General features: G+C 42.3%; 1 protein-coding gene across 3 annotated transcripts; it reads left to right on the top strand.

The window, feature by feature from the left end:
• Positions 1–458: 458 nt before the first annotated feature.
• mphosph8 (M-phase phosphoprotein 8) lies at positions 459–27,562 on the top strand. 3 transcript variants are annotated; one of them, XM_079276760.1, is made up of 14 exons: positions 459–670; positions 4,026–4,187; positions 5,001–6,059; positions 6,509–6,605; positions 7,373–7,618; positions 7,927–8,049; positions 12,344–12,432; positions 23,263–23,403; positions 23,629–23,715; positions 24,156–24,310; positions 24,569–24,720; positions 25,089–25,213; positions 25,838–25,921; positions 26,276–27,562. In XM_079276760.1, exons 1-14 carry the CDS (start codon positions 569–571, stop codon positions 26,315–26,317), a joined length of 2,664 nt encoding a protein of 887 aa, XP_079132886.1. In that variant the 5' UTR covers positions 459–568; the 3' UTR covers positions 26,318–27,562. The 3 variants fall into 3 exon arrangements, with proteins under 3 accessions (XP_079132886.1, XP_079132884.1, XP_079132885.1); XM_079276758.1 differs by lacking the exons at positions 23,263–23,403; positions 23,629–23,715; positions 24,156–24,310; ... (2 more) ...; positions 25,838–25,921; positions 26,276–27,562 and adding exons at positions 15,038–17,405; positions 18,423–22,274 and having other exon boundaries at positions 464–491; positions 567–670; XM_079276759.1 differs by lacking the exons at positions 459–670; positions 4,026–4,187; positions 5,001–6,059; ... (6 more) ...; positions 25,838–25,921; positions 26,276–27,562 and adding exons at positions 15,038–17,405; positions 18,423–22,274 and having other exon boundaries at positions 7,508–7,618; positions 7,898–8,049.

The following is a 27,562-nucleotide window of genomic DNA, read 5'->3' as shown; positions in this document are numbered from 1 at the left end:
TAGTTTTATGCGTTTAATCATAACATGTGAGAGATTATATATTATACTTTTTAAAATGATAACTGCATGAATGTTTTTATATCTGATGCGTCCCTTGATTTCATGCTCTTTGAGGGTCCTTGTGCAGTCCACCATGGAAGCCCATTTATGCCAGCAAAAAAAAAGGTCACGAAATTGTTTTTTATAAAATCCACCCAAAAACATTTAAACAATAATTCTAATTTTTTTTTGCTGGCGGAGAAAAAGTAAAAATCTGTTTTTTCTTTTTTCCTTTTTTCCAATTGCAAAAAAATGTAAATCTGTTTTTCATGTTTTGGGGGTTTAAAAAAAAAAAAATGTAATAATACATTTTATTTGTATAGCACTTAGAAATGAAAGATTTGCGAGTGGGCACTTGAACGCAACACGCGGTAAGAGCGCGCGGTAGCTGGTTTCTGTGTGCTCGTGCTCGAGAACCATCTGAGCACCGCAGAGCTAACGGTTACCGCCAGGTACGCAAAACTGCGGCCTTCACGAGTACTGGATCCAAAACACACATAATAGCTTGTTGTTTGTTTTTTTAAAAGCCATGGCGGCTGAGGCTGACAAAGTAGAGCCGGTGGATAGCGAGCAAGACGAGGAGGAAGATGTGTACGAAGTGGAGAGGATCATCGACATGCGAGTGGAAGAGGTAAAAACTAAGCTAAGCTAGCTACCGTAGCTAGTTAGCTACCGTTAGCCGCCTTGGCTAGCTTTGCAAAACATGGCTGTCTTTGGATTGCTTTCACTCCACTCTCACGAGGTGTAGCTCAAACACACCCTCCGTTACATTAAATCGCATATCTACAGTGTATTTATATTTGTATGTATGGTGCATTAAATTGCTCTTGTCCATATTTTAGCATCGTTTTTAGCATCGTTTCTCCCATGATGTCCGTTCGCCTTTCCCCCTGCTGGGGCCAAAGGACGGACGTCTTGTAAAAGCTTAACACCCTCATTGTCCTCTTTGGTGCATTTGCTCCAGCAAAGCGAAACTAATCCAGAGAATATAGTGCCAGCTGTTAGTGTCATTGTGCATAACACATATTGCATGGTGGTGTTTTTGTTTTTAGAGGTTTAGGGTTAGTGTGTGTTTATGAAAAGACAACAACAGACCGACTCACCTGTGTATTTACAGATAAACGTCTCACTGATTATGTGAATCTGTTGGATCTCACGTATCCTATTTTAAGTTACGTTGTGTCTTTGTAAGAACACAGTAACGTGATTATTTTTGGGAGATCTACTACGTTAATTATAATATTTCAGCTGTGTGACATTACATCTTTACACAAATCAAAGTTATCTAGTAACCTATTAGTATTTTACAAGATGCATTTAAATAATATTCTATAGCTGTAGTTGTCCCACTTAGTGTCTGATATTCCTGCTTTTCCAAAAGTAAAAAAACAAAAACAATTTAACTAAGTAATTAACTCACTAATAATGAACTGAAACTGTTCAATTTCATCACAAATGATGTACATCAGTGTATGCCGCATTGATTATATTATATTATGTATTTGTCCCGCCGGCACCCCGACGAGGGCCCGGTCATCGCTGCTCGCAGCTTTAATATATTATGTATTTGTTGAAGTTTACAGTAATCCTACTCTATTTAGTCTTTTAAAACAATATCTGTCGTTCTTATTGAATAACTCCAGATTTTTGTATAAATACTCTGTCAATATATTATTAATAATCGTAGGTTATAGATGTTATAACTCGGTTATTTACCTCTTTTGTACAGTTTGTTTACGTTTTGCAGCAGTGATGCTTCCTGTTGTTGTTATTATTATTATTATTATTGTTATTATTATTTCTCATGTTGTGTTTACAAAGTCACAAGAAGGCGCCACATTTTCACACTTAAACGTTAACTCCTCTTAGCGTGTGATTCTGAAGGCAGTGTTGTTGTGTTGGTCGTGTTTGTGCCAGGGCTTTTAAAAAAGCATTTACTCTGTTCATTCATGTCAATTTAAGTAATCAGATTATTTCCCAGCTTTGGACACTTTCAGGATAATTTGCGAGATGAAAAAAGATTTTGGAGAAAACATAGGTGAATTTATGCTGGAGAAACATTGTTGTGTAAGTATGTGCATTTGCACTGATGAAGAGACGAGGAGAGAGGAAATGTGATCTCCAGCTGAACCAAACTGTACTGATCTTCCTTTCAAAAGTAAAACTGTTTCCAGCTTCCACAGCTGAACAGGAAGCTAAACGTCCCCCGGTCGGGCTAGTAGGTCAGAAATCTACTTGCCCGGGACGATGTTTACTTCTCCCTATGAAATAGTTTATCAGTGGTTCTCAAAAAAACCACAAAGACTGAAGTGAATTGTTGTTTTATCGGGTTTGCTCTCAAACTTGGAGCAAACTGTTCAATACGTAGTTTCGCCCACATCTTCTCTAACTCCACCCGACTGAACTCCTGTTTGCAGGATAATTTAAATACTTGCTTGAATTTATGCTCATAGACTTTGTTTCTACCGGCCACCATTTATTTTTGCGACTGCCAGATCGTTGGAAGCAAGATGGCTCCACTTTTAATTATTTATGGGGCATATTTTTAAAAAACAATAAATGTTGACTATAGTTAGTGTGGGAAAACAACAATACACTATAATATAAGGAGACTCATTTGTTAGCTACTTACATTGTGTTTAAGTTATTTTTTAACGGTGTGTTGTTGGATTTAGGAGCCCAAAATTGCATTTGACTGGCCCCGGGTAATGCATATGATTGAGCCGCGTAAAACACAACCACAGTGGCAATAAACAGATCTCCAGCTGTGGATTCATCCTCACAGCGTCACTAAACACAAAACACATTAATGTAAATACACTTACATAATGACAGTGTTGTTCAGTGAATATTGTACAGGAGAAACCGGTTCCAGACCAAACGGGGCCAGAAAGTGAATAAAGAACTTATACGATTGTTTATCAGGCTGTGACTCTAGAACCAGAGGTTTTAGTCAAATTAACTCAATACCAGATTAAAAGGCGGACTGCTTTGTAAGGAGACTTAAGGGACCTCTGTGAGGTGGAAGATGAGCCTCACCTGGTCAAAGGAGCTAATACGACCCTTGGTGAGTTATTAACGCCTCAGATTATACACAGAGTCCCTTCAGAGGCTCCCAGGGTTTGTACCACCTGTGTTGTAAAGAAGCCCAGGAACACAAACGGGGAGGGCGGGAGCCTGGCAGCTCTGCGGGAAGATGCAGCCGTTAAAATAGACTGGTTATATGTTGGTGCAGTGAACATAGCAATGCTCTATAATGATCTCTGTGTACGTGTCAATAAGAATGACAGGAAAGCAGAAATCTAAATGTGTGAAGTGTGAGGAAGCGACAGCCATCGTAAATGTTAAAATAATAAATTAACAGAATATGTAAAGTCAGACTTAAGATGGATGTAATATTTATGATAACTGCGCACATGTGCTGTGTCATAGAAAGATGGTGCTGTGTACATCTGTTGTCATTGTCCTGTTTTTGTTTCTGCAAAGACACGTTTGACGGTGAAGATGTCTTAATAGTCTCACTTTTAACATGCAACACAGAAAAGTGTTTCACTTAATCATTCTGAGTCATTTGTTTGCAGCTCTTCAACGAAATGTAAATAACAACAAAAAACATTAAGAAATCTAAAATATGGATTTCGTCCAACTGTTCTTGTTTGGGCCTCTGGTCCCTTCACAATAAAAGCTCTGTTGTTTCAGCATTGCTTTGCTGCTCTTAATCTTGTAGACTTTCCTTTTTTAGGCTTTAAAAACCTTTCAAGCATTTAGCTTTTTCTGCCCAAATGAACTCTACACTGTCTTGTACAATATAGCATCTACTATGAAAACAGCCAATGCACGAAGATTAATTTAATCTAGTCTGTCGGCCATGTTTGCGTGCAGGCAGCCGTCATCTGAGTCTGTCGGTGGGTGAAACAGTCACCATATAAACTGTGTCGGTTTAGTGGTGGAGGAAACGCTCACTTCTTCTCTCTCTGTGTTTCCAGGGCGAAGTGCTCTACAGAGTCCGATGGAAGAACTACTGCTCGGATGATGACACGTGGGAGCCAGAGGCCCATCTGGAGGACTGTTGCGAGGTCCTCTTGGTTTTTAAGAGGGCTATGGCGGAGCTCAAAGCCAAGAAAGAGGCCGAGGCCAAGAAGAGCGTGGTAAGTCTTAGTGACAGTCAGGTAGTCTTAGTACTACTGGTACTGTACTCACAGAAACAATAGTACTGGTGTAGGTACAGCATTTAAGGAGTAAAGTAGGGACTCTTACTCATGCACAGTTTTTGTTTAGCATCTCTTTTCATTCTGTTTAAACCAGGAGACAACCTCAGAGTCTGAAACATGAAGCCAATGCTTCATGTCTCAAAGCTGCATTCTCTCTAGTGCCCACCAGGGGGCGACTCCTCTGGTTGAATAGAAATCTATGAGAAAATGACTCTACTTCTCTCTTGATTTATTACCGTGGTGATATATACTGTATATAAGAAGAGGAAGTAGTCTTTGTGATTCATCCATTGGTTTTTGGACTGCCGTCGCCATCTTGGCTTTTTGCATCCAGTGACCAGGAAGTGACCATATATGGGCTGAGGAGGAGTGACGTAGAGACGCCGTATACGTCTCTGGTAGAGACCTGTCAATCAGCGTGTAGCCCCGCCCTAAAGCATCCCCTGCTTTATGGTCTGTGTGACTCTAAATGGAGCATAATGTACTAAATGAACATCATGCTGTATTGAAGAAGACTTGAAACTAGAGATTGAGACATAAACTCATGTCACGGTGACTATGTCTGCTTCTTATTTACAGTCTATGGTTTAAACCTGTATATGAATGGAATACTGTGTAAGAGCTAAACCAGGACCCGCTCATAGAAAAGAGCTTCGTAGCGCTACTGTAGGTCTAAAACCAGGGAAGCTAAAAATAAAAAACAATGTATGATATTAAAATGTGATGTTGCTACTCCTGTTCTCCTGTTAGAAACCTCCGCCTACAAAGAGCGACACGGTCGATGCCGACTCAGAGAGCGAAGGTGACAAAGACCGTCCAACCGAGTCGCCCATCAAGAAGAAGAAAAAAAAAAAGAGCCGGGAAGGAGAAGAGGCGCCGCCTCCAAAGGAGAAGAAGAAGAAGAAGAAAGACAAACGGAAGGAGGAGTTCAGGCCTCTACCGGCACCAGAGACAGACGAAGAAGAAGAAGAAGAAGAGGAAGAGGAGAGAGCTCCAACTCTAACCTCTCCTCCCAAGGAGAATAAGAGCGACTCTAAAAAGAGGCAGATTGACTCTGAAGAGGAGGACGAAGAGCCTGTTCCCTCCAAAAAACACAAGAAGGAAAAGGGGAAAGAGGGAGGAAAGTATAAGAAAGATAAGGCAGAGGAGGGTAGGAAAAGGAAAGGGAAGAAGGAAAGGAAGATTGAAAGCTCTGAGGACGAGGCCGCTCCTCCTCTGGATGACACCCTGAGCGACGTCCCGTCCGAGTCCCAAATGGACGATTCGGCGTCGACCGAAACTGCGGCGAAGTCGGGCGAAAAATCCCGTTTGGAGGACAAGTCCAAACAAAAGAAAGGGAAGTGGGAGGTGAAGCTGCAGGGCATTAAGGACCTCATCCAAGACAAAAAGAGCAAAAAGCCCGACGCCACTCAGAAAGAAGGCAACCTCCAAAAACTGAAGAGCCTCACCTCTAAAGTCAAGGAGGACGCCGCGCCGCACTCTGACTCCAGCGATAGCTCCACGCTGCATAAGAAAGCCAAGAGCAAAGGACCGGAGAGCGCCGCGGCGTCTGCAGCACCGCCGCCCAAAGTCCCGTCTTCCTCCACGTCCTCGACGTCCTCCACCTCCTCCGTCACAGCGACTGGCAGCACCACCAAGCCGAAGGAGGAGGAGGTGGCTAAAGAGGAGGCGCTGGGACCGAGGGAAGCGTCGGGCTCCACCAACCTGTTCGAGAAGTTCCTGTTGAACTGCGAAGCAAAGGACCGAGCGCCCCGACGGCAGCCGGCGCATCAGGCCGTCCCGGAGAAGATCAGCAGCAAACCCACAAAGGTACATCACCGTGTGATGCTCGTCAAAAAATGGCAAACGCATTTGTTCAAACTCAAAGTGGAGACAAACGTGCATTTCGTGTAATTTATACAGTTTAGAAAATGTATAAAACATTATAATCATTTGATGGTAATGATAATAATCAGTCCTCACTTCCTGAGCCTTTATATCTTTTATTGAGCTTTGTTTAACTTGTTATAATACATATTCTATCTGTGCAAAGTTTCAGAGAATGTGCAAAAAATGCCTAAAATCTATCTATTTGGCAATGTTTGTGAAAACCATGCTGCTTTAAAAAAAAAGTATTTTCCCTTTCTCCCATTTCAACATATTTAATGTATATTTAAAGACTTTTTGTCAAATGGTGAACATTAGTCAACATTAATGTTTGCCCTCTTTGATGGATTCTGCTGCTCACTGGTTGAACATTGTGTTTTGTTCAACATCAGCTGACAGGAAAGATTGAGAAGTTCTCCAAGACAACCAAAGAGTCTCCAGCTCAGAAAGCAGAGCCGGAGAAGACGGAGAAGAACAAGCAATCAGATGGTATGCTCGACACACAAAACATGATATATATGTACTATATACTGTGTATATATATATATATATATATATATATATATATATGTATGTGTATATATATATATATATATATGTATATATATATATATATGTATATATATATATGTATATATATATATATATATTAGTGCTGGGCAAGTTAACGCGTTAATTTTGCGTTAACGCATTCATTAATTAACGCCGGCAATTATTTTATCGCGCGTTAACGCATTTTTAAAATTTATTATACTTTTTTTTACTTATTTATTTTTATTTTTATTGAAAGACAAGAGACAATACATATACATAACAACAAGAGGATGACAAGCACAGTGGGATAAAAGCCAGCAAACATCCTGTAGTCAGTAATGTCAGTGCACCTATATGCTGAAATTCACGGTAAACGTGATCAGGAGCGAGCGAAGGACTTTGAAAGTTAGCGGAAAGATTAACGTGAGACAACATCCGGTTTCTTCAGACGAACATCCGGTTTTCAGAATAAGATGCCAACAAAGTATGAATTATATTCACATTAAGTATGAAACATGCTGCCTGCATCTCGTGAACCAAATGTTATTGCACTTTTGTTCATAGAGCAGTACTTTAAAATAAAAGTGCGCAATACACTACTTTATAATTCATTGTTGAACTTTGCCATAACAATGCGATTGATCGCGATTAAATATTTTAATCGTTGCCCAGCACTAATATATAAATATAAATATGCCGACTTGTCTGCTCCGTCCTTTCAGCCTCCAGACCCGGCCAGAGTTACGGCTTCAGTCTGGACAGTGAGGAGAGGGAGGCGGAGCCGAAGCCCGGGGAGGATTCCCGGGAGCGGAAGGAGAGACCGGATGAGACGCAGCGGACCGGCTGGGAGAGGAAGAGCTCGACGGAGGAGAGGAGGAAGAGGAGAGAGGACAGTGAGCCCAGACTCTTCATGGCGTGTGATGACAATCAGGACACCCAGGATCCACCAGGGGGCGCTGACAAGTCTGGTACGGTTCACATTTACCTCTCTGCACAGTTGAGATGTCCATTTGTTGATTTTTAATGCAAACACTTACTGAGGTTTAAAACATAATGTGAGTAAGATTTTCAAGGTTTCAGCCTGTTAACTAATGAACAGTGGAGCAACAGATCCTAGAACTAGAAACACATGTTTTACTGAATATCGCAGGAGAACCATCGTCAGTAAAACTGTATTTACACTGTGATGGTTGACGTTAAAGTGTGGAGTTAACCTGAGGTTCACATTTACACCTTTCCTAACGAAGCGTCTCTCTCTGCACCGTGTGCTGTCCAGACAAAGGCCAGGCCACCTTGAGTCTGGGAATGGACCTCAACCTGGACTGGATGACTCTGGACGACTTCCAGAAACACCTGAACGGGGAGGATGAGATCCTGTCGGGTCCGCCGCTGTCGCCCAGTGAGTACTTTTACATTCACAGCTCAGACAGCTGACTGACGACCACTGCTGTCTCGAAGCTTTCAGACTGTTGATGCATGATCTTCTGCTTAAAAAGCCTCGTGGCTGTTCATCAACCCATTCATTTTATGTTCTTTATTGTTAAATGCACAACAACTTCAGAGAAGCGTTCGTTGCAAATGAAAATCTTGGATCTCAAGTTCCCTCAAACGATGCTCATTATACGTATTTAAAAAAATAATAAGGAGAACTTATGTACGGTAATAATATCGTATTGTGGGGCCTCTGGTGATCACCCTTACCTCACTTTGTTCATGTTAAAGCTGCAACTATTAGTCGGCTCAAAATCATAATTTTTAACAGGATTTGGTTACTTCAAACGGTTTATTTGAGATTTTAAATGAGACATTTAGAATAAAATGTTGCTGAAATCTGACGATACTACGTTTTTTCACACTTTCTAGCTGCGATAAACTGTAGTTTTGTCAATTGTTTAAAGAAATTGTTTAAAGAAAACATGATCTCATTTTTTCCAATGTCTTATAAATAGGTTTGATTGTGAGATCTACGATGCAAACTTTCTCTCACCTTTGAAGCCCGAGAGGCCCCCGATTGGGGGCTAGGGAGAAGACTTAGCTAAACACAGTGTGAAACAATGCACTAATCACAAAATCAAATTAAACAGCAGAACCTGGGCTACAAGAATGTAGAAGCCATTTGTACATGCTCCAAACACAACTCAAACACCAACTAAATGAATTACCAAATATCAAAATCCATATAACGCCACCTAGTCAACCCACTCACCACATTGCTGGCGCTACCGCTGTGGCACTTTATGCAGTACAAACAAATAACATCTCAAAAGAAAGCAGACAGTCCACAGATTCCAGACGTATACAGCAAATCCCTCTACATCGAAGCATCAGCGAGATATGAGCCAAAGAACACCAACAACAGAAATCGCTTCATCAAACGATAGTTGTAACATTTCTCTGAGCTTTGCTGTTTTATTTTACCGGGAAATGCACACTGAAATATGTGAGACCTATTTCCTGTGTTACACTCCAATCGTTCCGGGCGTTTCTAGGGGCCGTTCGGCATTCAAATTGCCGTGTGCATTGCCTGCACTTCACAGGACGTCCCCCTGCTGATTCTGATTGGCTAACAGTGCTGTCAATCTCATTTTGGTGGCTATAGCTAAATTCTATTGGCTCTAACGATTGAAATGAGGTGTCATTCACTCACATCTTCCAGTCCGTTGCGGAGATGTAGCCTGGCGTACTCGCAGGCAGCTGACGCAGAGAGCATAGCATTAGCTTGGTTTGGCGTCGTGTGTGTTACTTTTGCGGTTGTTTTGTCATCACTTTGTTGGAATTTTTGAGAGAAAGATGTCAAAACAACGAACAAAGAAATATTTCACTCCAGACGAAGTACTGAAACTGCTGGAGGAGGACCCCGGGAGCCTCGTTCGTCCTCGTGATTCATCGTCGCATGACGAGGATATCGTGCATCCCGACAACACACAAGACAGCAGTGACTCGGATTACTGTCTTCCATCATCGGAAAGGTATGATCGTCTTATCAACGTTATATTCATCGATGTATTGGTGTTTTCAATCTATCGAGAGCTAGCAGCTTTCTCAGGGCAGCACTCTGGCTTAGTTATATGGTCTGATTGTATACTGAACAGGTAGGCGTGTGTGTGTGTGTGTATTTCTACCACTTTATTGCTTTTATGTATTACAGTTTCAGAACCAGACCACTAAATGGAAACATTTGTTTTTCTTCCACATTCTGGTTTACAGTGATGAGGATTACGAGCCACCCCTTGCCCGTGTCCCAGGACCTTCAAGGGCCCCACATCCAGCAGCATCCCCTCCCCCCACGGCTCGACACACCCAGTCGTTAACACCTCCCCCGACCACTCGGCAGAAGAGAGGACGCTCCTCTGTGGGAGCTTCTGCTACCAAGCGTGGAAAGAGTAGGTTGGCATCTCCAGAGAGTGAGGAGAAGGACAGGTGGCATGACAGAGAGGAGGAGTGCATCAAACCTGACCCTCTCAGGTTCAAGCCGGTCAGGACCCCAGGCCCCACATTCGACACCAGCAGAGCATGGTCTCCCATCAGCCTCTTCCAGCTTTTCTTTTCAGTGTCTGTTGTCCGAAAAATTATTGACAACACGAATGCCAACGCTGCCAAAAAAAAGCAAGCTGGGCTGAAGTTGAAGTGGGAAGTGCTCACGGTGAAGGACTTTTACATATTCCTCTCCATCATCATCTTCACTGGCCTTGTGGCGGTCCACACCAGGTCTGACTACTGGAGGAAGAAATGTCCGTACAACTTCCAGTTCCCCGGTGACAGCATGACACGGGAACGCTTTGAGTCCATTTTGTGGTCACTTCACCTCAGCGACCCAGAGGAGGACGAGGAGAATGACAAAAAAAGGAACACTGCTGAGCACGACCGACTGTTCAAGATCAAGCCGCTCTACACGGACATGGTGAGCGCCTGCAAAGCCCATTTCCAGCCGCACCAGAACGTGTCCATTGACGAGCGGATGGTCAAAAGCAAAGCCCGCATCAGCATGAAGCAGGACATGAAGAACAAGCCCACAAAGTGGGGTTACAAACTGTTTGTGCTGGCTGATTCATCGATAGGCTACACCTGGAACTTCTTTGTCTACGCAGGTAAAAGTGAGTCCACCACAGGCCAAGGGCTGAGCTACTCAGCTGTGATGGACCTTCTGCCATTCCCTCTCCTCGGTAGCGGCTACTCGTTGTACACGGACAATTTCTACACGAGCCCTGCTCTCTTCACCGATCTGTCCGAAAAGAACATGGGCTGTTGTGGAATCATCAGGAAACATGTAACTGGCTTCCCTCAGACCCAGACCAACAACCTGCCCAGAAAGGCTGAGAAGGGGGACATGCGTTGGATCCGGAGTGGCAAACTCCTCTTCGTCAAGTGGATGGACATGAGAGAGGTAGCGATGTGCTCCACGGTGCATCAGGCCTACAGTGGACAGACGGTGAGGAGGAAGGTGAAGGAGGCTGGGGTGTGGCAGATAAAGTCCATACCAGCTCCCGACAGCATCGTGGACTACAATCGTAGCATGGGGGGGGTGGATTTGTTCGATGCACTGATCGGATCTTACGGCGTCCGCCACAAGACGATGAAGTGGTACAAGACGTTTTTTTACCACTTTGTGGACATCGCTGCTGTGAACAGTTATCTTTTGCACAAGGAGCTGTTCAAGTTGAGGCAGGACTCCACCCAGACAAAGCCCTTCACCCACAAGGCCTTCAGGGAGCAGTTGGCCAAGGAGATGCTAGAGTTTGCTGAAGGCTTAGCAGCCATCCCGCCCCCACCCAGACCCCCGCCCCCCTCCATCACCTGCATGCCCATGGTCTTCGACTGCGAGGAATCAAGGATCAGGAGGCTTTGCAAGAGGTGCCGCGAAGCTGGAAGACCCAAGATGAAGACAGCTGTGTACTGCAGGAGGTGTAAGGTTCCTCTCTGCCTCACCTCAAAAAAGAACTGCTTCCAGCTGTGGCACGATGCACAGTAACGTCCTGATGGATGTGTGTAGATGGATAATAGTGTCAATAGTTTTGTGTGTTTTTACAGTTTGTGTTGTTACAGAAATGTTTACCGTCTTTTAATAAAAGTAAATCTGTTCTATTTGGATTCAACATTCAGTTGATTTGTGTGGTTATTTTTTGAATGTGAAAGTATATAGAGGTCTTCAAAAAAGCCCAAAACTGCTGTATTTGGATGTATTGAACACCATTAGTGATATACAAGTGAAATGTATAGTTTGGTACATGAGAAAATTCAAATGGCAAGGTGGTCCTAAAATGGCCATTCTGGAGACCTCGCCTGGACTCTCTGTACTAAAACCTCTCTAATTTTGTTCTGCTTCACTTTATCAGAGTGAACCTTTGCAGAGAGACTGGTCACGTGTTGTGCTGTGATTTGGGAGAGGTTTAGCCCTGCAGCTGCATCATTCCAAGGAGATAATCATCCTGAAAGTGCTTTTTGTTTTCGGCGAACCTGAAACTTTCATTTGTGCTGTGTGCCATCTTCATTTACTCTTAACTAGTACCATATATACTGATATTTACACATCTGAATAAATCTCACAAGTGTTCCCTTTATTATAACACCAACATTATTCAAATAGACGTGGTTGCAGAGATACACTCTTTTTAATATGGGTATGCAATTTTCGAACAGAGGCCTAAAGAATTTGTGTTTTTATTAAACTTCCCTCAACCTTTGTGTCTCTTCAGGTGAGCTGCGGGATGCTGTGAAAAGTGGAGACTATATGGCTGTAAAATTGGCACTTAATTCCAAAGAGGACTACAATCTGGACCAAGAGGTATGTTCTAGCCCCTTCAAAGGTTTTGTGCAGACTAGCTTGTGCCTTATTTTATTTAGTTTTATATTTAATTTATGTTTAGCTCGAGGCTTCAATTTCAAGACAAAAGCACATTTTATAAATTTGACAGCTTGCACCTTGGTTGGCCCCTGTGTGTGTGTGTGTGTGTGTGTGTGTGGAAATGTTTGTGTAGTTTAGTATGAAAAAAAGCTTGTGATATGACAAGTATAACACAGTGCTGTGTCTGTGACATAAAGTTAAATACCTGCGCGGCCGTTACAAATTACGTAGGAAAGAATTGAGAAGTATTTCTCATAAAGGTTGTCCAGGAATCATCATATATACACTACGGTTGTCCAGTCTCCACACACCTGTTTTATCTGTTTTAAACACATTTTAACGAGGTACTTATTATGACACATAACAGGTGCTTGTCGAGTATGTTTGTGATTTGACTTGATCCAATTTGAAACTTCTGGAACCTCTTTGGAATATCTCAATAGTATCAGCAGTAATGGAAAATACTAAACAGTAAACATGCCTGATTAAAGCTACACGATGCGGCAGAGATGACTTAATAATAAACCCATGCAGCACTTCTAAAAAAACAAGATTTAAAATTTTATGTCAAAACTGCACCAAGGAGAGAAAGTGTCTCCTCAGGATCTACATCCACACACTTTACTGTTTCATGTCTATTAATAATTTGACGCCTCAAGATGTTTTTCACAACTCCAAAGAGACTCTTCTGCAACAAATCCAGGTAAGAGTGTGCTCTCCAATGCTTAAATATTTGTGATGGAAAGTAAATATGTTGTATGTTAAAGGGATAGTTCTAATGTTTTAATGTGTGGTTGAATGAAGTACTTATCCATAGGTCAGTGTATACCTACAGTAGACAAAAATACATATCAATTGAAGTTAGCTTCATATTAAGAATATTTTCACAGCCTTTCTGACGAGGCACTGAAGATGTTATATTTATAGCCACAAGACTCCTTTTTACAAAAACTCCTCTCAGAACACGGGAGTTTCTGGTCGGTTGGTTCATTTTATTGTGTGACTTTGGTGAATCTAAACGAAACATTTAAACACCAAAGTCACACAATAACACAAACTCACTAACTGATGGAGGCAGCAGAAGACTAGAAACTCCTGTGGTTTCTAAAGTGAAATTACAGTTTTTGTCAATGGAGTCTGGTGGTCGATAACTGCTTCAGATCCCCGTCAGGAAGGTCTGTCTGACAACAAAGTAAAGAGGTGAAAATATTCTAAATATAGCGAACATTTAAACTGATATTGACTCCATCTACTGTAGAAATACACTGACTATGGAGAAGAACCTCATACAACCACAGTTTAAATCATCCAAACTATCCCTTTAAGCAATGATGTAATAGTGTAAATATTTGTAATGTCGTCATTTAGTGTGATTACAACTTTTATATTATGGAACAGGAAAACCTGTATGTTAATTTGTGTGTATTCAAGTTAAATTATACCTAATATGTATTGAGTTCAAGGGTCATGTAGCTTACTTTAAACCTATTGTTCTAGCGTGGGCAGAATGTATAAAAAGCTAAAATCTCCACTGACGTAAAATAACTCGTTGCAGTTAGTAGCTAATGTGTAATTGTGTATTGGTAACTTCGACCCAATATATTATTCATTCAACAATGTGTTCATGATAATGTATGCACATTAGAGACTGGTGTCATCTTTCCTTGCAGAGAACACGCCAATGGAAGAAGACACCGAACACATGAAGTAATGGGACAAGATGAACCCTTTGAAGCAGGTACATCACTGTATATGCTTTTAGTACTTGTACCATCATCACTATCATTGCACATGTGCAGCCAGCATGCGCCAGTAAATATCATGTAGTCAGGATCTTTTTTTAAATTTCTTTTATCTTGGCATCAAACATTTTCAAAATAGTATCACTTAATGTGTTTATGTGAAAAACACTAGCAAGTGTTCCCATGTTTTGCATTTGTACCGAGTCACGAGTTTCATAGAACGCCGCTATGCTAAGCCGAAACTTTCTGTTTATGACATCAAAAGTAAAATAATTATTTGTTTTGATTGCACGCCATGAATGTAGGTCTAGTGCATATTCTGTTCCCTCCATGTAGCATTTCATCCAACACCCCATGACTACATATACTTGGTTAGACAGTTACGATGTCAAATCGCTGCTTGATCCAATAAAGCCATTAACTGTTCTCGAATGGGTCACATGTGGTTTTTGTACCGAGACTTCAGAGGTGTCAGGGGTTGTTTCGAAACCGATGTTGGGCTAGATAGTGACGTGTGGTGGCCATCACATTGTGTTTGAATGAGCCTGGATCTTGGTGGGGCATTGCCAAGGTGCTGAAGCGTTAAACATCTATTGAAACGTGTGCAAAGAAGTACCAAAAATAAAATAGTCACCTGACTTATTACCACCACTTAACAACCAAAGTTCAAACCAAAATTTAGCTTTGTTTTGTTTTCCCCTCACATTTATGCCCGACTGGATCTTTGTTTTAAGTACACTCAGTCAAATTCTTCATGGGATCTGATTTGGCAATGAGTCTTACATATGCTTGTTCTTTTACAGGCTTGTACTATTGGTGAGACGAGGTCATTTGAAGGAGAGAGGAGCTTGATTGAAGAGAGAAGTTCGAGTGATGGTCTTAGGTTGACTTCTAACCTTGACAGTGCCAGAAATGAGGAGGGTACTCCAAGAGTAAAAGAGAATGTCCCACAAGATTTGGATGGTCCTAAAGATGGCGAAAAAATGCCAAGCTGCCCTGCCAGTATAAACACTGAACAAGTGACAGTGAGGGAACATGAAAAGATCCAAAAAGGTGGAAAGGATATAACTGAATCCCAAAACGCTGCTTGTGGTTCAGCTACTGAGCAGGAAGGTCAAGGAAAGGAAGACCAGAAGCAAGCACAGGAAGACGAGATGTCAGACGACAGAATTCGTGGTTTATCAAGTAAAATGAACTTTAGTCGTTCGAATTTCACCAGAAATGCAGGAAGGATGTTGACGAGAGCCAATGGCAAAACGCAGCAAAAGGGCGTAGCTAACAAACAATGGTCCCACCAGGAAGCAAATGACTCAAGTGATGAGGCGGAGGATGGGTTGGAAGGTCAGTCAGATGGTACGGATCAAGTTCTGTCTGAGTCGACCACTAAGGAGATCCCTAAAACGCGATTGCGGCGCCGCAAGAAAACTGAGGAGAGGAAAGAACCAACACGATCCAGTTCAAGGACCTGTAAGAAAGTGCTTGAAACGGCACCCAGCAAAGCAGACGATGAGAAAAAAGAGCCCTGTAAAAAACACTTCTGTTTATATTGCAAAATGGCTTATACCCAAATTGCCAAGCATTTGGAAAGGAAACATGCAGAGGAAACTGATGTTGCCCATGCAATACACTTCCCCAAAGGTTCCAAAGTCAGACAGACTTTGCTAGACAAAATTCGCAATAAAGGAGATTATGAACATAATTGCCAAGTTCTCAAAAGTGGCGAGGGAGAAATTGTGACCAAGAAACAGGTTAAGCATTCCAGCGTATCTGTTCGTGACTTCCTGCCTTGCCAGCACTGCTTCGCTTTTTATCGCAAAACTGACTTATGGAGACATGAGAGGTCGTGTAAGGCCAGAAAAGGAGATCCGAAATCTTCCGAAAGAAAAAAAAGAGTCCACAGTGCTGCCTCCCGGCTGCTTCCAATGTCAGAGTTCCTAACCGGAGGCTGCGAGGAAATCATCCACATCATGCATCAAGATGACGTCTCGCGGCATATCAGAAATGACCCACTTATTTGTAAATATGGCAATGCGTTGTCTGCTAAGTATTACCATGACAAGTCTCAGTTTGCTTATATCGCACAAAAGATGAGGGAACTAGGTCGATTTGTGGTCGCTGTAAATGAGCTTGACATGAGCGTGAAGTACCTGCATGAAATATGTCTACCATCCAGATTTGAATTAGCCGTTGAAGGAGCCAAAAAAGCGAGTGGCTTTGACCCCAGTTCCAGTAAGTTTAAAACCGCTTCCCTCGTCTCAAAGATCGGCTACTCTTTGAAGCGAGCTGCTGAAATAGCTTTCGGGGAAAGTCGCATGACGGAGGACAGTGAAACTGAGAGTGAAGTGAAAAAGTTCATACAACTTCTTGATACAAAATGGAACCAGTGTTTTTCTCGCAAAGCTCTCGCATTATCACTAAAGCAAGACGTCAAGAAAGTGGAAGTGGACAAATCAACTGTGACAGAAGATTTGATCAAACTCCACAGGTTTATCACGGGGGAAGAAGAGGAAGCCAGGAAGGAGTTGAAAGAAAGTCCTAATTTGTCAACGTGGAAAAAGCTCAGCGAGGCCACTCTGGCAGATGTGTGTCTGTTCAACAGAGGAAGGGTAGGAAATATTGGTAGAATGCTCTTGAAAACTTACATTAGCAAGAAGAGTAGGGGAACTTTTGTGCCCTCAGCAGATCAAGTAAGGAAAAGCACAAAATTGGAGCTGGACCTTGGTAGCAGTTTTACCAGTTTAGAATTAGAGGGTCAGTATGGGAGGAACATGCTGGTCCTGCTAACGGAAAGGATGGTTTTGTCAATCGACTTGCTCATTGAAAATCGAGAACAAGCTAGTGTGTCAAAATCGAACCCCTACCTGTTTGCACGGACTGAAGGTCCATCCTTCATCAGAGGATTGGACTGTTTCCGAAGGTGCGCAATGGAATGTGGAGTTAAAAACCCAGAAGCACTTCTGTCCTCATCGTTGAGAGAGCAAATCGCCAGCTGCTGGCAGCTCATGAGCCTCAGTGAAGTCGAAGTGGATCAAGTGGCCAAGTTGTTGGGAAGGAGCAGCGAGGAATGTTACAGCCTCTTAAAGAATGCATCACAGCTGGAGGAAGTGAGCAAACAACTTCTCAAGATGGATCGAACGCTGCCATCAAGTCCATCCAGTACTGCAAGAGATGGTGAGTAACATTTGGATCCTTTTGTGTTACATGTAATGTGTTCTTAGATTCTCGTTCTCAGAGTCCCTTGTTGCACATAACCATCTGAGAAGCCGTCATTGGAATGTGTTTGCAAAAGGGCAGGGACTTTCAAAAAATACTTTGCAGGTGATCAGATGAACCATCTGTCAATCGAACTCACCGACGAAAGCCTTCGCTGCCGTTATAGAAAGACTCTCCAGTTGTGATATAACTGATGCTAGCCACTTGCAGTATCTAAGTTAACATCTTTAGGAGCCGGCATTGTTGTTGTGTTATTGCCTTCACCTGACCCATGGTGGTGGGACCGTGTTGTGGAAGCGTCACACCCACCCTCCAGTTTCCCCCAGGGTTGAAACTGTTAGCTCAAAACCAAACAAATAGATTTTTTTATTCTAGATCTGGGCACATAAAGGATCAATTACAGCTCATGTTTGACTGGAGAAGTTTCGATTCTACTTGGTACTGGGTTATTTCGGTCGATACCTTAAAGATATAGAGTACCGATACCCAGTCCTAGTTATCAGTACACCATCCGGGTACTCATCGTGCACTGCATTTTTCCATACTTGTCGGTATAAATGTACTTTTGCAATCAAAATAGCAAGTGTAAATACAGAAGAATACAAATTCAGACACTGCATAAGTTCACCCACTTGCTTGTTCTGCAACTTATCAGCTGTATCACACAGTCTTCATCAACAGATTAAGTAGATGTTCAGACTTACCAATTTTCTGATCCCTTTCAGGACTTGACACTTAATTCTTGACCTTTTTGAAACAAGTTCATAAAAGAGGCTTCACTCAAGGTCTACTCTGGTGTTTGTTCTGGAGCTTCTCACAATGTCAAACAGTGTTGGAAACGGCTGCTGATGAAACAAAATCTTGTTTTTTCCAAGATGAGGAATGAACTGTCAATGTCTAGAGTCAACATAGTTTCATCATTTTAAGAGACTGTCGTTACATAATCGTGATTCTCTCCGCTCTTATCTTTTGTAGGAACTGTTCAGAAGCCCGCTTTAAAGAGGAGACCTTGGAATGAGAGGGAGCAGGCGGCAGTGAAGCATTACTTGTGTGAATTTATCACAGGGATGAAGGTTCCAGGCAAAAAGGAGTGCAATGCTTGCATAGCTGCTGAACCAGATCTTGGTGGAAGATCTTGGACAGATGTCAAAAACTACGTACACAACACACTACAAACAATGCGGAGGAGAAATAACCATCACAAGCCTGAAGGGAATGTAAACGAGAGTCCAAAGAGTCCGAAAGATGGCATCTTAACTATGGAGAAAGATTTGGAAGACTCGTCAGTTGTCTGTAATTTGACAACTGTGAATCCAGATCACCTGAGAGAAAGTCCAACTTGTTGTATGACAATGGCTCCAACCAACTACATCCAAGAGATGACTTCAACTTATGCAACCTTGTGTTCTACTAGTGTAAACATGATCCATGCGAGTCAACCGTTGATTTCTACTTTTACGCCATTGAATGCTACTGACACTCAAGTGGTCCCTACATTTACTCCACACAACACTACAAATGCACTAATGACTCCTCCATACACATCAGACAACGACCTAATCATGCCATTGTCGTCTTATTCACAGAATGCCACAAGTATGGCACCATCTTCCGTGTATACACCACAGGACACTATGGGTACACCATTGATTCCTAATTTTACCACCTTTACTGCTCCAAGCACCTCAATGGTTCCTACTTTCACGACGTTGAATAATAGCGCGCCGATGATCCCTGCATACTCGCCACTTAACGAAAGGAGTAGGCCAATCGTTTCTTCCTTCACACCTCTGAACCATTCGATTGCACCGGTTTACCAAACAGGCCTGCCTCCTACAACCGCACAGGTTGTTCCAACAATCCATCGACCAAGTGTTCCCGACAGAACACCAGTTGCACAGGAAAGTATGTCCGCTGCGGGAAAACAAGTCGGTCCAGCTATCAAGCCTCAAAAGAGAAACAAGCGGTTGTGGAGTAAGGAGGAACAGGCTGCCGTGAGGCGTCAGCTCGGGGACTTCTGTAAACTGGTCAAAGTGCCAGGCAAAAAGGATTGCGATGCATGTTTAGCTGCTGAACCTGCCTTGAACAGCAGAACGTGGCGGGAAGTCAAATATTTTGTACATAACACGATTCAGTCAATGAAAAGAAGAGGGCATGTTGTCGCCTCCAAACAGAGTGAAGTACAGGAACCAGAGATTCATAATATTCAAACCACCGAGTGGGATGGTCCCGTTTATCTGTCCCTGTAAATATTTGAAATGGACTTCCAAAAAACTAAAAAACAATAAGTGATCAGTGAGCTGTTAAAGAGGTATGCCAGGGCTTTAATCTCACATTATATGGGGTTCATTGTCAGCAGATGTGAAATGTACTGTCAGTGAACCGTGGTCTCAGTAGCCCAATGGATCTTGACAACAATTACAAACTGCCCTGCCCTTCTTTTAGTCACACGTTTTAGAAAAGCTTCCTGAAGTATTCAGAATCAAGTCCACCAGACCAAGCTACTGGTGTACTGTTGCATGAATAAACACTAAACTGGGTGGAACTGAGGACATTTGTACTGTAGCTTTTGCTCAGAAAAAAGGCTGATATTAATGTTTTAATATGGTTAGATTGCATATAAACGTATGTGACGCACTCAAATATGTAATATGTTTGTCGGATCGTCGCAGGTGATCTCTAGAAAGTGCTCTAATTGAGGCGTGCGATCATTTAGTCAATGTGAATCTCATTTCTGCCCGGATTTGTGTCACCAGTCATCTGCTGTGGCACCCAAACACGCTTTCACAATACTTGTGAAAATGGTGAAAGCTATGGCTGAAATTGTTTGGGGCCACCATGACCGGGACATTTCCCACAATGCACTGAGCAAAGGTAACCTCGGTGACCGTACATTTCCAGAGGGATTTTTACTCGTCTCTACTTCAAACATCTATCTTTCTGCCTGTACTGTTTTCAGTCGTGTTTTTAGCAATTTTGATGATCAAAAAAAAAATGAAATGGAAAAACCTACCAGCAAATCTTTGCATCCAGTCCCTCCGCCATGATAGATGTGCGTTGACTTGATTCCCAAAATGCCCGGCTGAAGTGTACTGTATTCTTGCTTTAGCCAGTAGCCTTCATTGTAGAAGGCCCTGATAGCCTGCAGCGGTAACGGCATACCTTCCTTGATGATGTTAGATGATTAGGAGCTCTGTGTGTATACCTCTCACTTAAATATGAAAAACATATTTCTTTCTTTGAGAATCCTGTTGATAAATGTTTATCTTCACTTATGTATTTTATTTTTTTGTCATGCGTATTAACAAGCTGCCAAAAGGTTTGGTTGTATTTTTGTATCACTATACAGAAACTGTAGAACATTTTAGTACTTTATCGTTTTCGATATAGTTGAGGTTAATACACTACATTGGTCCCATTTGTATTACTTTGTTTTAAGCTTTTATAATCTGGACGTTTGTGACATTAATATCCAGTTTTTGCCATATCCGATCGCCTTATCATGTTGATTATTTGCTTGATATTTCTTTCCTGATCACGTCGAACTCACAGCATAGTAAGTGTAGTTTTCGTTTTGAAGAAGGGACGTTATTACAAAAGTTGATAAATGACCAGGATTAAAATTAAAATGACACCCCTGTACATTTTTAGATATAAAGGAAAGGTACAGTGTGTTGATATCTTGAGTGCTTCAGACATTAGAATAATCTTAACATCAAGTCTCCTGCAGTGGAGTTAACATGCCGACTGTTATCCCGATGGCCCACTGGCAGATGCTTTTCAATATGTACACATTCACAAGACAAAACAAGAAAACTACTTCACCTGAGGTTACATGTAAAACATGTTTTTATTTTGATGTATCATGTTCAAACAAAGGCTTGGATGACACTGTCCCTGAGACAATCCTTTGAAAACCAGCACAACCAGGGCACATTTCACCAATTTCACAAGCTGTAAAACAATGTACCTGCACACCGCAGTCATACTTGTTTCTGCATCCGCTTCATCAACCGTTCGCATCACAAGCGCATACCATATCGGAGGAAATTTAAATTTCTGGCCGTTCCAGATATTTCATTTTAAAACCCTTTTATATGCCGACGATGTGCCGACATCATCATGCATCCCCAGATCACGCCTCATCATCACCTTTCACTGAAAACGCAGTTTAGTTATTACAGCAAAGATAAATTGTACTTTTGTTTCTGTAACATACAAACCTTGTTGATGGTTTTTTTTAAACAGGATATTGAACACAGGTTCAACCTGAATTTCCTGTTGAACCAACGGCAGACTGCTGGGTCGTCACATTTCGGTTTCACACTGGATATTCAGTGAGCTGTGTGGATCCGTTGTTTGGACTGTTTTTATGATTGAAAGGTCTAGATAGCACTACTGCTGTTAAAATATTAGCTTTGTTATCCTCTGTAGCAGCTGTAGAATCTGTTTAGAGTAGCCAGTGTTCACCTTTTCATACCTAAGCCATTAGCGTCCATAAACCGGGTCAGATAACCCTCGCTAACTCATTCACACCCGCGTCAAACAGGTTTATTTTCTGTGTTTGCTCCCTTGTGAATGGAGTATATGTGTGTTCCAGTATACAGTTGTGTTTTAATTCATCCGTTTCACGTCTGCAGGAGGTTTATGATCGTTCAAACACTACCATTTGCTGTCTTCCCCCTGTATAGTAGCTGACTATAAGCACACAGTGTTACTCTTCTTCATCCTGTTGTAATTATGTCGCCTTCAGTTGATGCTTCTTATCAAGTCTTGTAAGGCTCTTATAACTTCGGCTTGTACAATAAAATGCTTCTTGGCTTCAAGATTTTGTTATGAAAAATACTTTGTATTTGTTTCACAGGTTCTTTAAGTTTTCGCTTCTTTATCTGATTTTCTAGACTTATTGTTTTTCAAGGTGTCAAAGGAGACTATTGCGGTATTATCTTTAAAGAAGACTGAAGTGTCTCCTGCATGCTAGCGGCTGTGTTAGGACGTACAAAGGCTCATCCACGCCAAGTAAAATGCCACATTGGGCCACTTACATTTGACAACTCACTTGCCCAATCGGACCCTGTCTTGTTTACTATAACCAATGTGTTTATGATTAAATTGATTATTAGAGCACAAAACTGTTAACGAGCACAAAGTTTCTCATAGAATTACAACTCATTTTGCTCTCAAAGTGCAATAAGCACAATAAATGTTTATGCACACTGACTGACAAAAACAACCAACAGCTGGACTTAAAGAATTTAAAGTTTATTCGATTTAGATTTATTGAAGAGTCGGGGATGAAGCCTCGAGTTCGGCGATTTCGCAGTTGCCATCTTGGAATACGGCCGTTGCTATGTTTTTTTGCAACCAGTGAACGGAAGTGACCATAAATGGACTGCAGAGCAGTGACGTAGAGACGCCGTATCCGTCTCTGGTAGAGACCTGTCAATCAGCGTGTAGCCCCGCCCTAAAGCATCCCCTGCTTTATGGTCTGTGTGACTCTAAATGGACCATAATGTACTAAATGAACATCATGCTGTATTGAAGAAGACTTGAAACTAGAGATTGAGACATAAACTCATGTTTACAATGTTTACTGAGGGAATAAATCAAGAGAGAAGTAGAGTCATTTTCTATAGACTTCTATACAACCAGAGGAGTCGCCCCCTGGTGGACACTAGAGAGAATGCAGCTTTTAAATGTAGTGATTCTCGCTCTTTAGCTGTAATTTAACACAAAGTGCAAATCAGTCAGTGAGAAGCTGCACATCTCCCCCTCCTCCGTCTGTGACATCGTAGCGCTGTCTGTCTGTCTGCAGGACGTCAGCGGTATGTCTCTGAGCATGCTGGCAGCGGCGGGGGGGCAGGACGACATCCTCCGGCTGCTGATAAAGAAGGGGGTGAGGGTGAACGGGCGACAGAAGAACGGCACCACGGCGCTGATGCACGCTGCCGAAAAGGTAACGCAGCCTCTCACCTGAGATTTAACATGCTACTGTGATGTCGTGCTTGTTGCGTTGCCCCAAAGTGGTTCAATGAATGCAGCTTTGAAGTATGCTCACCCATCATTTCATCTTCAAAATGAGGTGTTTTCTCACCACATAGTGACACACTTTTTTAAATTGGTAGCACCATCATCACTTCTGTGTGTTTTCTTTCACCTTTATTTTCCATTTATCCGTCAGAATTTCTTGACCACCGTTGCCATCCTGCTGGAGGCGGGCTCCTACGTCAACGCTCAGACGCTAAGCGGGGAGACGGCGCTGATGAGGGTAAAGCTGCATTTCACACGCTAACCTCAAAACAATAAATGAAAGCAACCTACGTTTATCCATTTACAGCAGACATCTCCAGACAGAAGTCTCCGGCAACACAAGACCGAGTCCTCCAACTGCAGTTTAATACAAAGCTTTTTACAGAATCTGGTTAAAACAAACGGGTTATTTGTGGCGAAATTTTAAATGAGACGTGGAATAAACTGTTTTTGATGAAATATCACAATTTTAAGCTCCGTTTCGGTTGCTTTTTCTGAAGGAAGCGTTCCTTTCATCACCGCTTTGTCTGAAGTGTTTCTGTTAAAGGAGACGGGCAGTGATGTAAAAAAACAAGACCATTGAACGCACCTTTAGGCTTCTTATCCCGACGGATTCCCGGTGTAGAAGGATCTGTACATGAGGCTCTGTTGGTAACCGTTTCCTCTCCTTCACTTCAGGCGTGCAAAAGAGGGAACGCCGACGTGGTGCGCCTCCTGCTGGAGTACGGAGCCGACTGCAACATCGTGTCCAAGAACAAGACGGCGGCCATGTACTTCGCTAAGCTGGGCAACAACCTGATGGTGTGCGACCTCATCAAGGACCACACCAGCATGTGAGTCTCCGGCCGTCTGTTGGAAGGAGGAACAGCTGTTCAGTAATGCCTTAGTGTGGCGTTATCACACAGCAGAATATTAGATTTGATTTTATCTCACTGGTCTTTCTGTTGTTTTTATTGTCTTGTTGTTGCTGCTTTGTCTGTCAAAGCACTTTGTAAACTCTGTTTTTAAAGGTGCTCTATAAATACAGGTATTATTGTGATTATTATTTTGCCGGTGAAGTCGCTCAGACTGTCCGTGTCTCTGTCTCTCAGGCTGTCCAGCGTGGCGGAGGACGCCATCCGAGCGTACTTTGAGGCCCGTCTGGTGCTGCTGGAGCCCGTCTTCCCTCTCGCCTGCCACCGGCTCTGTGAGGGACCCGACTTCTCCCTGGAGTTTGGCTTCAAGGCACAGCCGCAGCCGGAGGGTAAAAACACACGCTGTAGTGGCCATTTGTCCAATAAATCAAAATAATACAAACATTAATCAAAGGGCCACTGACGCACCGTAGATTGTCCATACAGGATTCCGTTTTTCTCATTTATTTAGCAAACCAAAACAAGCAAACAAACAAAAAGAACAAAGAAAACTCCTGTTGCTGGTAAAACACCAGCGACAGACAAACAAACGAGCAAACATCGAGAATAATTAAACAATACTACTTAATTAATAATAATAATTAAAATAAGATCAAATAAATAGCTCCTACACACCTTCAGCGTTCATCCTTTCCTAAACACTCCCCTTCATCGGGCTCTCCTAACACTCGTCTCCTCGCTCCTTCTCTCTGTTCAGGCTCGGGCGTCCTCCTCTTCGTCTTCCACGCTAACTTCCTGAGCGAGATCACCGCCCGGCTCTGTGGACCCTGCAGCGTTCACGCCGTCGTGCTCAACGACAAGTTCCAGCTGCCCATCTTCCTGGTTTGTTCTCAAGAACTCAAAAAGCAGCAGTTCAATCACACGTCTCACTGAGCCGGGAGCTGAATTTAACTCAATAAATCGAGTCATTGTTGTTTGTATTGATGTATAATAATGAGCGTAGAGCTCGTGTTAGGAAGTGAACCAGCTCATAATTCATCTCTAATATCTATTTTATATTTATGTGAAAACATCTTCAAACTACTGGATTTATTCTAGTTTATCACCAAAACTAGATTTGACAGATGACATGTGAACACATCATGATAACGTTATAATGAACCTTCAGCCACTACTCGTGTTCACTGAGCAGAGCCTGAAGGCATCACAGTGTAACTGAAGTGAACCTCTGTTGGTTAGCCGTTAGCGGTGCTGCTAACGTTACGAGCTCTCCTCTGATTGGATGTTTACAATGAAACGTTATCAGAGACTAGAAACACACGTTCGACTGAGTCAGTAAAACTTTATTTACACTCTGATGGTTAACGTTAAACTTTATTTACACTCTGATGGTTAACGTTAAACTTTATTTACACTCTGATGGTTAACGAGAAACTGTGTCATTGATCTGAGGTTCACACATTTTTCCTGTTTTTGTTTTTTTCCTTTTCTTCTTCAAATATTCAGGACAGTCACTTCATCTACTCCTTCAGTCCGGTTCCAGGCATCAACAGACTCTTCATTCGACTAGCAGAGGCTCCAGCAGCCAAGGTGACACACACACACACACACACACAAGCTTTACATAACACATAAAAGCCTCTAAGTCAGAAAAATGACTTTGGAAATCTGCAGCGTTTTTTGTTTTTTTTTAACCCGTAAGTTATTGTGAACCAACGGTGTGATTGGTTGGACAGGAAGCTGTGTCTTTGGGCAAATCTAAACTATCGAGAGGGAAGTCCCTCCACAGACATCCAGTCTTTTGTCAATTTAAAAGGTTCATTTTGCAGCTTAAGAAAGTGTGAGTTTGGTACCGCCAAAGTAAAAGCTCTCCAGAAACAGAATGAGTGTTATTGTAACGTAAGCAGTGTGCTAATAATTCATCTGATGATGTTCTGTCTTTAGGTGAAACTCCTCATCTGTGCGTACAGAGTCCAGCTGCAGTGATCAGGTGGAAGGAAACACACACACACACACAGCTCCTCGTCCTCTGAGAGAGGAAGAGTCTGTTGGATCCTCGTCATCGTCAAATCCTGGACTTGATGAATCCTGTTCAACTGTTTCTGCCGCGTGAATCTTGAGGATGTGGAGACGACGATCTACACTTCGCCGTAGACTCCAGGTTGAACGGATCACAGAACTCTCTCTCTTTCTCTTTTGGAGCAACTTCCAAAAAACAAGCCCCTGGTGGGTCGTGCCTTTCTCCTCCTCCCTCCAGCGTGGATGTGACAGACGCTTGTGTTTGTACGTCTAGCTCGTCGTGTGTGTAGATGAACTGAAGAAGGTTTTTCGGGTGCATGAAGAGGAGATTATTTTGTCTATTTTTAGCCTTTTCTTTTTTTCTTGGACCAAGTTGAAACTCGTTGTTTTTTTAGTCACCATGTTACTTTATGATGGACTTGTGCCGGTGGGTTAACGTGTATCAGTGGTGGAAGAGAGTCAGTCAGAACCTGTGAACTTTCCTAAAACCTGCGACGTGTTTTTCTGCTCCGCTGACGATAAATCATTTTTTTGTGTAAATTTAAACCCATTTTTGTGTCCAAGTTACTCGCCAATCTAAATATTATGGCATCTTTTTCCAGTTTTCCAATTTGCGACTAATTTCCGTCACATCGGTCAAAATTCAAAGATCGACTCAACAACGCATCACTTTTCCACAATGAGGACGTGTTGAGTGTTTTAATGAATGAAGAGAAGTTCCTTTCTTTGCCTCCTCACGCACAGAGTTGCTGTTTATATTTTCCGGTCTGTAAATATTCACCTGCTATGAATATACATATATACAGTTGTAAGGCGTCATCTGATGACGTGTCTGTTGGAGACGGTTAAGTTATATTTGTGTGTACAGTGAGAATGTTTTTAGGGCTGCTAGTTAAAGTTTTGGGGTTTTTTACTCTCCCAAATTATGTGAGGACGCGCCTCGATTTCTTTCGTGATATTTGCGTGTGAACTAGGGGAGAAGGTCTTTGAAAGGAATGCTGTTCAGTCAGAAACTCTGTGAACTTGAGGCCTCGCCACGCTGCCTTAATGTCCTCAACGCTTTCACTGTGAAGGAATAAACAGTGAAACCACATCAATGCTTTTCATCCGTAGAGCTCAACATGTTTTAAGAAGAACTGCTAAAGGTGCATGAAACAAATACAGCTTTTCTTTTCTATTTCATTCAGAATATCTTCAAAATAAACAGCAGCA

The sequence above is a fragment of the Melanostigma gelatinosum genome, assembly GCF_949748355.1.
Source record: "Melanostigma gelatinosum genome assembly, chromosome: 10".
Taxonomy (NCBI): Eukaryota; Metazoa; Chordata; class Actinopteri; order Perciformes; family Zoarcidae; genus Melanostigma; species Melanostigma gelatinosum.
This window is presented reverse-complemented; position numbering and strand designations above follow the sequence as displayed.